This window comes from Larimichthys crocea, chromosome XIII (assembly GCF_000972845.2).
Source record: "Larimichthys crocea isolate SSNF chromosome XIII, L_crocea_2.0, whole genome shotgun sequence".
NCBI classification, from domain to species: domain Eukaryota; kingdom Metazoa; phylum Chordata; class Actinopteri; family Sciaenidae; genus Larimichthys; species Larimichthys crocea.
In genome coordinates this window covers 41,157,024-41,173,042 of record NC_040023.1, presented here as the reverse complement: position 1 = coordinate 41,173,042, position 16,019 = coordinate 41,157,024, and the positions used below count along the sequence as shown (strand labels likewise).

General features: G+C 41.7%; 1 protein-coding gene across 8 annotated transcripts in view; it reads left to right on the top strand.

Annotated features, from left to right (window-relative positions):
• The window catches only part of rbms3 (RNA binding motif, single stranded interacting protein), a 278,332-nt gene that overhangs the window by 131,440 nt on the left and 130,873 nt on the right, over positions 1-16,019 (top strand). For all 8 annotated transcript variants that reach the window (XM_019264208.2, XM_019264207.2, XM_019264209.2 and 5 more), the window contains one exon: positions 9,404-9,462. In XM_019264208.2, coding sequence (XP_019119753.1) covers positions 9,404-9,462 — 59 coding nt within the window. The remainder of the gene's footprint in view (positions 1-9,403; positions 9,463-16,019) is intronic.

Below are 16,019 nucleotides of genomic sequence, written 5' to 3'. Positions count from 1 at the left end.
TAAAGTGTATAACTTTGGATCAATTTTGAGTTTTTCAGATGTATTGATTTAATAATAATAATAATAAAAATAAAAAAGAGTTGGTGATGGATTATTCATTAGAAAGTTACACCGCGAGACATAAATGGAATATATTCAGGAATACAAATGGACCAGACAAAGCAGATTGATCCAGTCTCATCCAAAGTGACACAGACTAAATTGTGGGAACAATTTACCTGATGGAGGCTCCATGGCTATCTGAATTTTAAAACTTTCTTTTATTGAAAATGCCTTAATGCAAAGATGAATTGTTTTAGATTTATCTTTCTAAAAGTGAATTCTGAACACTCGCTTAAACTTTTAAATCAGCTTCTTTTCCTTTTATAAATTACCTGACTGGAGCCCGGTGGCTGTATTTCTGCTTGCAGCTATAATCTATTTCTATTATGTGGGGAGGTGGGAAAGTTTGAATGGTTCTAATCAACTTGTCATCCATTCGCATTTGCCAGGTAAAATGAATGTTCATGAAAAGAAATCACATCAGTGGGGAAATAAGGAAAAATTGAAATCAGAATAGTTGATGACAGCTAATGACCACAGAGAGTTTGACCACAGCCAATTTCAACAGACGGCGTGATGACACACTGGCCATGGTGCTGTGGCCACTCAAAGCTGTAGAAAAATAATGGACTTCAGGCTGCGTGTTGTTATTTGTCTACTAGATTATATTTTCTATTATGATGCCCAAATGCACTAGATGTTCTGCAGTGCCGCCAGTTTGTTATGTGCCCCGTAGTTGTGACATTTGTCGAAGAAATAAGAAAAGAACGAACAACCACTTAAGGCCGGATTACCATCCTGTTCCAAGAAACGTTCCCACATTCAGAGACGGTAAAGGTTTGAAAGTAAGCATTTGCCAGTTTACCGCAAACCCTCCAACAAAACACGGGGGAATCCCAGCACCTAAAAAAGACATGATGAAATCCTGCCAAGAAAAAGATAGAGTGCTAAAGCCAAAAAAAGGAATTATCCAATTTGTTGAAGCTTTTTGATTCATTGCTGCTAATCCTTGCCAACGCAGTGTTTTGATATTTATACTGTAATGCTTTCATAATTAAGACAACATTATACTTTAACAAAAGTGTGGAATACTTCTCCAAAAGGATGGGGTATTTTTCACACAGGAAAGATTTATATAATCTTACAGCAAATATACAAACACTTGAAAATAGATTACGTTAAATAAGTACTATTAATTTGATTAATCGAGCCAAGCAGCCTTTAGCTTTGATCCAAAGAGGTTCAGTGCTTAAGACAGAAATTGTGAGGACTGAAGGTTGACTTTGGACTCACTTTACTAAAACACGTCATAGTTTCCATGCAGTACCATGCTGGGATATAGATAAAGGCCATTACCACCAAACTGTCAGCTCAGAGGCCCAGAGGTCATGAGAAGAAGTCACTGATATCAACTCAGAGGTGTTGGAACAGCTGCTCTGCTCCCTGCCAGGTGTCCGTCAGGATGGTTTTACCCTCCTCTGTTTATTTCTCTCACTGCGTGTCTCTGTGTCATTGGATTCATCTGGCTCGATGTCTTTTTATCATACACATTTATTATTGTTGTCAGCTGCTGCTTCTTTTTTTACCTGTCTCTAAAATGTCTCTCCTTTATGAATGCTTTGTATCCTTTTGTATCCTCATTCTGCATTTTGTCCTTCCCACATCTTGTTGTCATAACACTCTTTCCTCTGGGGAAGTTGTCTTTTTACATTTTACAGCACAAACAGTGCTCCAGTCTACTACTACTACTACTACAACTGATCATAAACAGCTTTGTTGAATTTTAACTAAATGAATTTCAGATTCTTGATCAACAACAGTTAATTGCACAAAAACACCCGGACTCAAGCTTTGAAATTTAAACCACAATACAAAACACATCATTTTAGCTTGAGATTGGAAACAGTTTTGCTGTTGTATATCTCTGTTTCCCACTCGCCCTGTGCAAAACATTAAAAAAAAAAAAAAAAAAAAAAAAATGTATCCAGATATATCTGAAGCTTAAGGTTGGCTACATCCAAACAGATTTTCTGTAGTCGCATAGCAACTGCAGCAGTGACAACATTTCACAAAAGCATCTGTTTAATATTTCTATCCAAAACGATGCCCGGTGGACCGGACCTGACCTGTGTCTGAGCCACAGAGACGTGTGAGCTGTGAGACATGTTAGCTGGTATAAGACAGGAACGAGACGACAGTCAAGGGCAGCTGCCACACACAGCTTTTAGACAGCATGATTTCTACTACAGTAGTAACAAAGCATGCATTTAGTCGTATGCACATATATATATATATATATATATATATAAATTTGGGTTATTTGAGTAACCCAACACTGGTCCAAAGCTGGGTTGTTCTAGACCAGCAGGGTTATGGGCTTGACCCAGCATGTTGGGTTGAGACTGCTTACCCAAAAATGGGTTAAAAACAACTCTGCTGTTAGGTTAATGTTACCCAATAATGGGCTAAAATAGAATCATTTTGTTGGGTTATATTAACTAATAAATGGGCTAAAACACAGCCATGATTTTAGCATTAATTAATGAACATTAACCTTAGTATTATAAAATGAAATTGTTATTAAACATGAAATTATTCAACGAAACAAGTACATAAGCTCCATTATTTTATTGGGACATTTCAAGTTCACATTAAAACAGTGGAATACATTTTTAACATTGCTGCATCATAAACATAATGCAAAGTCCATCGATTTAAGTGCTAAACATACATACAATAACCTAAATATTGAAAAAGAAAAGGAAAAAAACAACAACGTTCATAGGTTTTTGCCCCCTTCACATGTTCAGTCCACATATTTTGGGAAATTACGTCAGTAAAAACTAGAACAATCAAACAGTCAGTTAAAACTGGAATAAAAGTAAACATCAGTTTTTGGTACCTGAACTTAACGGGGTGAAGCTGATGAGAGCTCAACTTACAGCTTAACTAGCTGGGGTGTTGGATGACCTGGGATCTCAAAGATGCATGCCTGAATAAACCCCCAAACCTGGGCAGGTACTGCACCATGTTTGTTCCAGGCTGAAAAGAAAAAAAAACAAGTTTCAACAATTAGTTTGTACAACAGGTTAGGTTCAACTCCACGGTGATGTACCAGACACTGTATCTGGAGTCTGAGTCCAAGAAGTCTCAGAAGAGGACTGTGAACAGCGGAGAAACCTGACAGCCAGTGACATCCACATTTTTTTTAGGTTTGGTCTTTTCAAACATAATTTCAAACTTGAAAAAAAAAAAATTATTAGAAGCCATGTATATTGAATAAAAATGTAAATTTAATTTGAAATGAACTGTCCAAAGTCCTCCTCTGACAGATTAGACAGAAATGTCATCATATTTTAGTGAGCATTAGTGAGGACCAATTATATCAAAAGACACGGGTTGAAATGGGTGAATTTATCCTTTAACTCATAACTTTATGTAGTGTGGGGATTTTCTTTGCCAGTGTAACTCATAACTTTATGTAGTGTGGGGATTTTCTTTGCCAGTGGATCTGCTGAATCAAAATATTTAACCCAACCTTGGGTAAAAACAACCCAATCAGCTCAAAATCCAGAGCTATCCAGAGGATGGGTTATGAAAATAACCCAGCATATTTTAGTGTGTATATAGTACACACATTTAAATATCACACACCATTTTCTTCCTCGCTCGATTGTGTGAGTGTTGTAGTGTGACTGTTTGTACGTACTGTTTGTCTTGAAATTTTTCATTCCTGCCTGTCATCTTCTTTAGATTTTGCTTTCTTACATCCTGTTTTTCCTTTTTTTAATCCTTGATATAAAAATATAAAGAAGTCGTGTTTGTTATCCATCCCTTTTCTTTTTTTCTTCCTCCTGCTCTGTCCTCTGTATGCGTCTACCACGGTGACACCTGTCTCTTGCATTAGCATCAAAGACTTAAAACACATCCTATAAAATTGTGGGTTATCTCGAGTGTTACTAGAATAGCTTGCGCAAATACTTTTGACGGATGACGGGAATAAACAAACTACTTCTTCTACCTACTATTGGTGACCCGGCCATGCATATTCCAAATCTAAAATCAAGAAAAACAGCTCTAATCTGTGACGACATTCAGCCTGCAGCTGTTCATTTTACTAAGAGTGACTCTGTGCTGAAGCATTCTTTCATACAAATGATGTCTTAACTGGAGATTGGCTCATCCTGCAAACAATACTGTTTCGTCAGCTCATATTTGGGAAATTGGTGTCACTACCTGATATAATTGATAGAAAAAATACATTTGAATGCTTTTTTTCTAATGTTAAAGAGCAATGGTATAACAATTACACACTTCTTTTTAAAACAATGCACTTCTTAAGTCAGATAGTATTTGCTGCACAGAGCAAATGGTAAATCTGGGTGGTGGGTGTCTGCTGCACCTGCTCCTCAGTTCAGTTCATGAGTCGAACTTTTAGTGCGCCACCTTTTTTTATTTTTCCACCTATAGTATCTACATTCTGCTAATTATTTTTGCCTAAAAGCCTACAAGAGGTGATAAATTGAAGTTATTGTTCTCCATAGTGTGCCTTCCGCACCTGCCTCATCCCCCTGCACAGGTGCTCCAAAGGTGCTGAACACGCCTGAAGCAGAGTTCTCTGCTTTTATCCAATTCAGTCTCACAGCTAAACACAGTAAAGCCTAACCCTCTCCGCATGTGTTTCACTTTTCTTTTCTTCTTTTCACTTCATCAAACAGTGGGAAGCAGTTTTCTCCAATTCAAGTCTTAATCTGCAGGTACAGTTGCAGTACATTTACAAACGCCTTACAAAGACCTCCGGAGAGCAGTGGTCTTAGATTCTAGTTCAGGTTTCAACTACATACTGTTCAAGGCATTGCTGTGTTGTACCATTAAACACACACACTCACACAGAGACCTTTGGAGAGTGTGTCTAAAGGCTGAGGGCAAGGCCTCAGCACACAACACTTGGGTGGTCTTTCCAGCGCTGTGCTTTCCCGTGTACCAGCAACACCACAGTGACGTGTTGTGGTTCTGGCCAGCTCTCTCTCTCTCTCTCTCTCTCTCTCTCTCTCTCTCTCTCTCTCTCTCTCTCTCTCTCTCTCTCTCTCTCTCTCTCTCTGTCTCTCTCTCTGTCTCTCTGCCCACGTCCAGCAAAGAGCCACTTCACTTTCCCGGCTCTGATGACGGAAATGGAATACGCCTGGATCGTTTCATCCGGCAAGAGAGCGAGAAACGAGAGAAAATGCAACGCGGGGATGTCACCCGTGTGCATGCAGCTGCCCTCTTAAAAAAACGTCGCTGAAGCTTTCGGCTTCGCTTCAATTTTATCACATTTCAGTGCCCAGACAGCTGTCAAACGAATGACATGTTTTACATCCACCACAATTTGTGTATTTTCATCAGCCTAAAATAGCTCATAAAGCCTCTATTTTTTTTTTCATAGTCGGTTTCATATCTGGCGTCTTCTTTTCTTCGGGTTGATCCGATATTGCATCAGAATGATTGCCATGGGATTCCTATTAGGAGGGAGGAGGAAGAGAGAGGACAAAAGGAGAGAAATGAAGGATACAGTACAGGAAAGAGAAATGGAGAGGATGGTAAAGAGACATTAAGAGAGAGAGAGAGCGAGAGAGAGGAGAAGATTTGTGAGGAGGAGGGAGGGCCGAGGGCCAGCGGAGTCAGAGATAAGAGGCTGCGAGAGTGATTGAAATAGGATTAGTGGAGACAGGCTCTGCATCCCGGCCACAGCATCACAGTGTTAAACCTGCGCTTCACAGGGACTGCCTCTGTCACATCAAAGCCTCCCCAGGCCTGGCTGGCAGAGAGGCGAAGGAGCCGGCAGCAGGGTCGTCCACAGCCACACACACACACACACACACACACACACACACACGACACATACATGAACATGCTGATCACATTCTCCATCCGTCTCCAATATGTCTCCATTATGGGCACAAAGCTGGCTCCTTCCACCTTGCCTTTTCATCTCGCTGCAGCGTCTTTTGTGGTGTGCATTTGGACCACGCGAAGGATGCATTGATGAGCCATCTTTAACATTTAATGAGGCAAGCAGTGATGAGTTGGCATTGGAAAGCTACTGTCTCCTGCTTCCCCAGAGTCCAAACAAAGTTTTAATGAGAACTTTCCCCCAATTTGTGCCAAAAGCACTGAGCTTTTTAACTGCTTCCCAGACTGAAAGCATACAAAAAATTTCACTTAAGTACTGAAGCAGGGCATACACCTGCGTGCAAACAAACAGATATGCATACAGGAACAGACCAGTGGCCTGCAAATCAGGATACAGAAATATTGTGAGATATAATTCAATATAATCTCTGATTTCGTCATCTTATTATTGACATATATCTTTAATTGTGTCATTTCCAGGCACTCGGTGCTGCTTCCTATCTAGTTAAACAATGAATACTTTTTCCATAAAACTAAATCTCAATATATGTATATCTTTATTACACATACTATGACTGAGCATTATATACCCTCATTGCCAGTTTATACCTCTAAGTACCGCTTTAGTTTGTTTCTCAACAAACACTGAAATACTGCAGTTGGTAACCTAGCTCTGCATGTCCTCTAATCAAATGAACACTCACTGTTCCATGTTCATCTCGGGTACTTATGCTTGAGAGTGTCTCAGTGTGATCAAACATTGCACGTTAGTCCTGTTCTGTTGCAGCAGATTATGGATCCCTATAGCTAAAACGGCCTGTTTATCTGCGGAAGAGAGACAATTCACTGATTGGTGAGTGCTGTCTGTGTGTGTGTGTGTGTGTGTGTGTGTGTGTGTGTGTGTGTGTGTGTGTGTGTGTGTGTGTGTGTGTGTGTACTCATGCGGTATCTGTATTTGTGTGTGTGAGCTGGTAGTTTTCCTCTTGGAGCTCATCAGTTCATATCCACCACCCACCCCACCGCAGCATGCAGTAAATAGAGTCTCCGCCACTCGTTGAGAAATGGCACAATTATCCCCTGCTGGTGAAATATGGGCCAGGATGCACCACTGCTTCTTCCCTACAGAATGTGTGTACGTGTGTGTTTATGTGTGTGCGTGGGCGGGTGTGTGCAAACGTGCAGAGCATAGCCGCCTTTCCTCTGCTCACTCGTGATGCGCGTTGAACACACAGGGAATTGTTCTCACTTATGTATTTATACACAGACATGTATGCATCACATAGGGAAGTGTAATTGTACAAGGGAGGACGCAACTGCGCATACACTCCCTCATACAAATACACACAGTGCATGCATGCATTCAGATTGACACACACATATGCATACATATACTGTACTTACAGTGCTTCTCGTCTTGCACACAATGCAGCATGTTGCAGTTTTAGCTGAGACAAGCAGATAGAATAACTCACTGTCAGTCAGTCAGTAAGGTCTTTAAACATAACATACTGTGCATACAGAACTGTGGAATAAAGAAGTTTATTATTCAGGGAGCTACACCAATGACATAATGAGAACAGTGGACTTTTGTGGACAATTTTGGGTTACGTGCTGGATTTCACAGTTGAATACTGCATCTTATACATTTTTTTTTTTTAAAAAGTGAAAGATCCAAAAACCTATATTGCTATGACATGGATTCATATTTTCAATATGTTGTGACCTTAATCATTATATAGAGAAACGGCACCAGAAAGATTTAAATGTAAATACAGCCCCCTTTTAATTGTTGCCCAAACAAGAATAATATGTTTACACGTATCAAAGTATAAAATTCATAAATATCTAATAAAATGCTCCAATCTAAAACACTGAAACAAATTGATTCAAATAATATAGGAAAACCACAGTATCAACGGATTGACAGAAATAATACGTATCATATGATAGGATGGTATCATATGATATGATAGGACAGGATAAATGTCAAAGCATCAATAAGTGTCTAAATATCATCCAATGGAAAATGTAAAGAACATCTTATTAGGCCTAAAAATACCATTGTGGTAAGAAGAACATTGTCAAAAAAACAAGATTAGACGTAATAAATATGTTGATGTTAATAATATGTTAATGTATAAAGTAGATGTATGTATGTAGGTTGGTGACTGTGGCTCAGGAGCGGGTCGTCCACCAATCAGATAATCAGTGTCCAATCCTTGGTGTCCAGTGTCCATCCTGATGCTGCACTATCCGTGTAGGAATGGTTAGCACCTTGCATGGCAGTCAATGGCATCAGTATAATGTGTTATGTGTGAATGGATGCATGAGGTACAGTATGTAGTGTAAAAGCATCTTGAGTGGTCTGAAGACTAGAAAGGCACTATATAAGTAAAGTCCATTTACCATGTATGCATGTGTTCAAGGTTGAATTCAGTGAAAGGTCCAGTGTTTTGTGTTTAGTGACTACTGCTGATGCTGCAGATTGCAACCAACTGAATACTGCTCCCTTCCAAGCGTTGCACACAAACCTACTGACAAACGTAAACGGCCTAGGAACAACTGTTTAGTTTGTCCTTTTTAGGATAGGAACATGGTGGTGCAACATCATTCTAAGATAAGAAGTGCATTAATCCCAGGTGATACACTGATACTTATACCCTGATGAAAACTTACTTGGGAATATTATATTCCGTTTTTGCCCGTAGACCCTCCGAAATGTTACAGACTGGACCTTTAAAGGTATCTCACTCACGATAACATGGGGAAATGCTTAAGCTTTTCAATGAAATGTTTGTAACTTTTAAAGATCCAGAATGCCTCCTGTCTTTTCAGAAGATGTTAATCGTTAATCTTATTACCAAATAGGCTACATTAAAAATGCTCACTTTTTGTTTTATTCATAGAAATTGTCAAAATGCCAGTAGACATTAATGAGTTTGCTCTTTCAAGTGCTAATTAATCGCCAAAATATGTTGGGTTATCAGAAGTACTGCCACGCTCTTTCAAAAGTTTTTGAACCAGATGATTATGCAAGAGAATAAATGAATGTTGGAGTTTCTTGCTGGTGAGAGAAAGGCCTTTTTGTTCATGGGGTGGTTTTCAGATGTGAAAGGAATTCATCGAAATTTAATAATGCAACTTAACTTTTGAGATTGTTCACTGTGCTCGTATGCAGTTAGACCTTTTGAAAATGTTCAGTGACTCTCTCAAATGTCAAAGGGCTCCACATTCATTCGAAGTCAGCCATAAACATAATGTTATTAACCTCAAGTGATTTCTCTTTCCAATGGCTTTTGACATTTGTGCCACTTTGCAAATTGCTAGTTGCAACTAAATGGCAGACAGTATGGAAAATACATCTACTTTAACCACGACACAGCAATTTTAGTCAACTTCCCCACCAGTCAAAGGTCCTGTAGGTCATTCTGAGTCAAAAACACTAAATTTAATTTCTCTGTCTTTACAGGTATGGAAAAATAGTGTCAACCAAGGCCATTCTGGATAAGAACACCAACCAGTGCAAAGGTAAGTCATCAGTTTGTCTTGTCTTGTACACCCACTTTGTTTTAGTGCACCGGCCATCACTCTTTAGACTTGTCTTGTCACAGGAGCAACAATCCAAGCCCTGCCGTAAATTTAGACATCAGCCAAGGAAGCCTTGTGCTGTAAATCACTGATTTAGCGAGTAGCTGGCTTAACACTGCGGGAAGGCTTCGGGTAAATAACCTGCTTTTGGATGGCGCTGCCCTGCTTCAGAGGATAAGCAGGCAGCCAGCCACTGTCTCAGCCCCTCCCTATCTCCTCTTCGATTTCCTGTTTTGTCATATGGAAGACAATCTTTGGGAAAGTGTGTTCCTGTGAAAGGTCCATTAGTGTCTGCACAGTAAATGGTGCGCACATGCCGCGATGACATTACTGACTCATTTGAAATTGTTTCCACGGCACACACGCTGCACACATTTACATGCTCTAACATACGCGCGTACTAGACCAATTAGGGCTAACAAGCTAGTTTGGATTAGATAAACTTTAATTACTATCATTGTCACACTTGCCTTCTTGGGGTCCCGTGTCCATATTGACTTCAGCCGCCTGTATTGTGAGGCTGTAAATAAATTTTACACGCTCCTCATCTTTTGTATTTCAATCAGTTGGTAATAATCAAGACGGGCAAGTGTTCAGTGAAGAAAGAGGGAGAGTGAGGGAGAGAATGAAGAGATGGAGAGATGAGGGGGAAAAAAAGATTAGTGTGCCACTTGCCCCGAGGTGTCTGGCAGCACTGTTTAAGAGCTATTGAAGTTCCATCAATACTTTTAATTGCTTTTTGTGGTTTCCCGGGCTCTGAAGTGTGGCCTTTCAAGGTGAAGCCGCCTTCTTAACCCTGCTCCGCACCTGAGTTTATCCTGCCAGACATGCTCTGGGTCAAAATGTTGAGGGAAAGAAACTCTGCCTTTTAGAGGGTAGGGGGGGGAAAAGGCCTGATTAACTTGACAGGTCCTTTTTTGTGAGTCCTAGCTAGCTATTAAAGACAAGGCTGGAGGCATGTTAGTGGGAAGGATGTATCCACAGGTCACGGGACACAGCACGGGGTGGATTAAAGAGGAATCGAGGGAGGTTAGGCACATTGAGACTAGAAAAAGAGGACATAAAAAGAACAGGTAAACCTCCTTCAATTTCTGCGATGAAAGAAATAGACTGTGCACACACAGCTCACAGCTTATCCCTCCCCGTGTTCAACTGAGAACAAAAAAAAAATCAGCTTAGCACTGTGTTATGTGGAAGACAATGTTTCACATAAGTCATCCTCGTGGAATGCCGCGCTGCTAAGATGCCAAGAGGCGAATATAAGCAGACGTATTTTATGAGTGGAAAGGATGGTCCTGTTCTTCAACCAGTGAGGCAGAGGGAGAGGCGAAGACCAGAAGAAAGGGCTGAGTGACCTCGAAGAGAAAACTTTGTATGTTTAATGACAAGTTGTGGAGAACATAGAGGTTATTTCGACGTGAATATCTCACTATCTCCTGAAAGGTGAGCAGCTATCAAAGCATAAACCATCCCAAGCAGGTGTATTGAAGCCTGATGGACTGCTGTGCGTCCGTGGTAACAAAGGGGAATCGGCACATCGCCCTGATCTAGTCACGCATTGTTTCCACTCATCTGACCCCCTGACCCTGACACTTGTTTAAATGTCAGAGCGGCAGCTTATCACCACGTGCCGCCATCACACAGCGAGCATCCCTCTCCTCTGTCTCCTCTCATGCTCCGACTCCTCTCCTCCTCCTCCTCCCCCTCCCGCCTTTGCGTTATTTGTGTTTAGCTCAGCTCAGTGAACACACTGCCAAAACAATGTGAGAAAAATAGGCTAGAGACGAGGTCAGGACCAGTCATCTCCGCGAGAGGGTTAGAGATCGACAATCAGCTCAGGAAAAACAAGAGGGTAACAAATCTCTAACGCACTGACTGCTGCTTTTAGAGTTTTCATCCCTTTCATTTGAATTCTAAAAACCTTTGCTTTAGCTTGACTTTGGATTTGAATGGTGTAATTATACTGTTGGTTCAGTATATCCTTTATTATGAACATCATTTGTTACTGGCAGGATATGATTTATTCTGACAATAGGATCAAATCCACAAGAATTTAATCCAACTAGAGACAGACATTTCAATATGTCTATTGTGTCGACGCAGCAGGGGATGCAGACACAAATGGTTCTTAACCCGGCAAAAAAAAAAAATAAATCAAAACTTCTTAACTTTTTCCACAATATGATGACATCTGGTGAGGAGCTTCATTGGCCATTCGTCAAATACAAGCGCACATTCCTGGTAGATTACTTTGTAACAGTGTTGTATTACCTGCTGATTGTGTCTGTAATAACTCTCCAGAGTTGTCAAATCTTGCCTCGTGTGTCGTGTTTGGGCTTCCAAATTTGATTATCATTATAAATCAGCAAAATGTCAATCCATGATTTGTTGCATCGTAATCAGACGAAATACATAATTTATAAAAAACATTATGTATGTCATTAATTCAAATTAAAATGACTTCATGGAGCACAGGCTCGTAGATTTTTCTTTTCTTTTTTTTTTAAAGTTGATTGTTGAAGAGGGTGAACTGGGCAGCGTTTGATGACTAGATTTCAACATAGAGCAGAAGCTGTACAAAAATGATGACATCCACGTATCGTATCACGTTATTTTGGTTTACAAGTGAATTGCCACCACAGATGAATGTAAAGCTACTGCAGGAATGCACCTTTACACGCATCTACACTACGTTTTTCTATTCCCTCTTTAACACGTATATGCTGATGAATGCTTTCATAACAGAAGTGTTTTATATGTATGATAAAACGCCTGTAAAAAGAAAAGAAATCGACTGCGAGAGAGATGATAGGAAGATGGAGAGCTGATGATAATGTGAGATGGAGTAGTGAGCGTGGGAGTGGAGGCCGTCTGCTGTGGAAAAGCAGAAAAACAGTGATGACGCTTGCTGTACTTACAGGTCAGGTGTTAGGAGAAAGCCTATATTACTGCTCATATAAACATAAACCAACACCTTGTATGACGCCCACGGACAAACATGGCCGCACAATGTTTCCCCTCTACCATACATCTATTGCTCTCCGTGGATGAGTGTGTGCAAGTGCTGTAAAGCCCCGTTTGAAGTACCACATCACAAAAACTACTCTCTAAGACCATGTAATACACCTCTCCCACGCACTCAAACACAAAGGGCACACTGACACGCACACACACACAAAGACTAATCGTACCCCCGCACGCACACACTCCCCATCCATCTGCCTGAGGTGCGTTAGGTTCTTGCAGCAGCAGTGGCCATGCAGCAGATCTATCAATCCTCTTTCTAACATCACAGCATGTGTGCCTGCATGCCCGCCTGCCTGTCTGCCTGCTCCGGCTGCTCTCCTCCACCACCACCGCACCACGCAGGCCTTTCAATGAGCCTCTCTATCTTCCCAGCGCTGACTCACTCCCTCGCTCCCTACCTTTAGTCTATGACACACACACACACACATAGAGGCTTCCAGGCACACATACACACACTCTCACAAAGATACACAACAGAAGTGTCTAAACTGTGCATGCCAGTACGCACACACATGTTTTGGATGTAGCCCAGTTCAGAGAGAAACAGGAACAGGAAGTTGTGAAAGGGCTTTAGGGGCTGTCGAGCGCTGTGGGTAAGAGGAGGCATTGGGCTCTTCATCTCTCTCGCTCTCATGCTCCTCCGCACTCTCACACTGCTTCTCCTTCCCTCTCTGTCTCTGTTTTCTCTCCCTCGCACTCATACTCTGTCTATCTGTGTATCTGTCTCTGCACTTTCACATTTACTGTAGAAATAAAGCAGAGATTTGGGGTTTGCATCACAGATGGAGCGGGGGATTGAGGATGGCAGAGGGAGAGAGAAAAGGAATAGACTGCGAGAACCCAAAACCGCTCATTTGCCATCCATGCCCACAAGGGCCTCTTAAAAGGCAGCGGCGGCATTTGAAATAAAGCAGGGCTGACCGAATGGAGACATTTTATTTTTCCTGCCAAAACCCGGAGGCAGAGGAAATGACCTCAGCCCTTTAAAGGACCTCCGCTTCCTCCTCAGCCGCGGGGAGATAAGGCTGCGCCGAGATTCAGCGGGCCTGACTGGCGCTCTGCCGCGACGGACCACCGCACTGAATTGTGGGAGATAGATGAGATGAGAAGATAGTCTGTTGTGGCTGTGTGTTTGGCAGTTTGTTGTTGTTCATTTCTTTGCCCTGTAACTTGCCATCCATTTTGCATGAGGATGCTAAAAAACTCACAAGGGCATTACATAAACTCGCATCTTGAAAGAATTACTGTCGCCTTTACTCAACTGCGTGGGACTTGATGTAAAACAAGCTAACTTCCTGTTTTGTCCCAACAAATTAAAATCACGTTTACGTATCCAAACATTTGATTGTGAAGATTAAAGCAACATACTGTATATCTCTCTGATCTATCTATATAAAGAGTTTCCAGCAGATTGTCCTTGCATACTGTATCTAAAATGTGAACATAACCGAACTCCTTTGCTTTGGAATACTGAATTAATTCTGCCTAGCTGCATATACAGCCTCCGTATGGTGCAATTTAAAAGCCTGTCAGAAGCTTGACCATTACAATCTGAAGCATCCCTTGCCCTTACCACAGGATCAGCCTAATGGAGAAATATAGGCAATGTTACATTCTATAAAAACAGATTTATTGCTGCATCAGTGCCTGAGTGGAGTATTGCATGACTCCGAGCATAAGGGCTATTGATGAATGAGGTGACGCTCTCCAAAAAGGCCTGTTTTTCATTGTCATGTCCATGTGTATCTGTGTATTTGGGGTAGGGTGGGACGAGCGGACAGGGCTGGGAGGAGGGAGAAAGAGCAGAGAGTGCTTTTTGCATCCGTTATTGGTTTCTCATTAGAGGGCTGAGATATAAACATTTGTCTATGTTGTACATAGTGCCGGCGCAATTAAGGATTCTCTTTGCCGCCCCCTCTGCCCTTTTGAAAGTGAATTATGTGCAGATGAGAATCTCGACTGAAGTGTGGCCAACAACGGACCTTTTCCAAATGCCTCTGTTCCCTCAAAGCCATTCCAGAAAGAGGAGAGATCGGCTGAAGCAGGGAGGGAGAGAAAGTGTGTGCCGTTTCCTGCTTGCACTGTGTATTAATGACTCTAATTAGCAATAGCTGAGGGATAATCACATTGATTTGGACAGATTCAGCATGCAGACCCGCATTGGATAACACCCGCAGCCTTTGTTAGCACCCCACAATCACATACACACACAAACACACACACACACACACACACACACACAAATCCCTTTTCATTTCCTCCACCCTCCCACCCCTCAATCTCCATTCCAGTAAGTTCCAAGTTGGCTGTTCACGGCGTAAGCATCTGATTGGCCAAGTTTGTCATAAATAGAAGCAGCCCGAGCCATCAACGCTGCATTCCATGAGCTCTGACCTTTTGTACCCCCTTCCATTTCCTGTGCTGTTTTTGCATGCAGTGTGATCGTCGCCTGTGTATGTGTGTGTATTTTTAATGACTGCGTGTGAGGTGAAATCCTGGAGCCAGAGAATCATGGATCAAAATAGACCAGGGTTTCCCAAGAGCATTTCTGTACTGATCCATTGCAAATTCGTGGAATTTGTTCACTGAAGTGTTACTGTTGACAGTCTGTCTTCTGGATCCCCCAAAAAAACAGACAAACATTCACAAAAGCACAAACAGACTCTAGAGAATCTTGCAGATTTTTGTCACCACCATGGCTGTCCCTTCTGGTTATTGGCTCAATTCATTTACAACACAGCCCAAAGCTCCCCTCCTTGTCTTGTTTGTTGACAAATGCCTCAGAAGGCACTGGAGGAAGGTGAGGGGGCGTACCCCGAGTCATTTCTTATCCTGGACCTAACCCGTGGAAAGCAGGGGAACCACAATGCAAGAAATGGCCTTCCACTGACCTGCCAAGGCCCTGGCCCCTTGCACATCCCCTGACTAATGATCATACCCTTGATTAGTTAAGGAAGGCATAAATCATAACTGCAATGAAGAAGAAGGCTCGCTGGGGGCGGCCAGGCCGTTCCTCATGAATGACTAACAGATGCAAGACAAAGGAAATGGGCTGCGTAGTTGTTCAGAGGAATGAGACACTCTGTCTCTGTCCAGATTTTAATGTTTCTCTACCTGGATTTTGTCCGCTTCATCTTTATTGATCCAGCTTCAGTTTAAATATTTGGCATATCGTCTCGTCTCGCTGGCGGTGCTTGCAGGCCTAGCACCTGACGTGATTACACTGCTTATAACAAACTGCTGCTCAAATGGGGATAGCATGCTCGCGTACAAGATGGCACCCAGCATGAATACCAAAGTTAGTAATCTCCAGGTGTAATTGGAGTGATGGCAGACTGGGTGTTTTAAGATATAAAAGAGATGTGTGAAAGACAGACTGCACCTGCTCTTTGTGTATGGATGTGCTTATACTGCTTGTGGCATTTTCACATCAACCCGTACCATAATGAGCTGCTATTCAAGGATGTTTG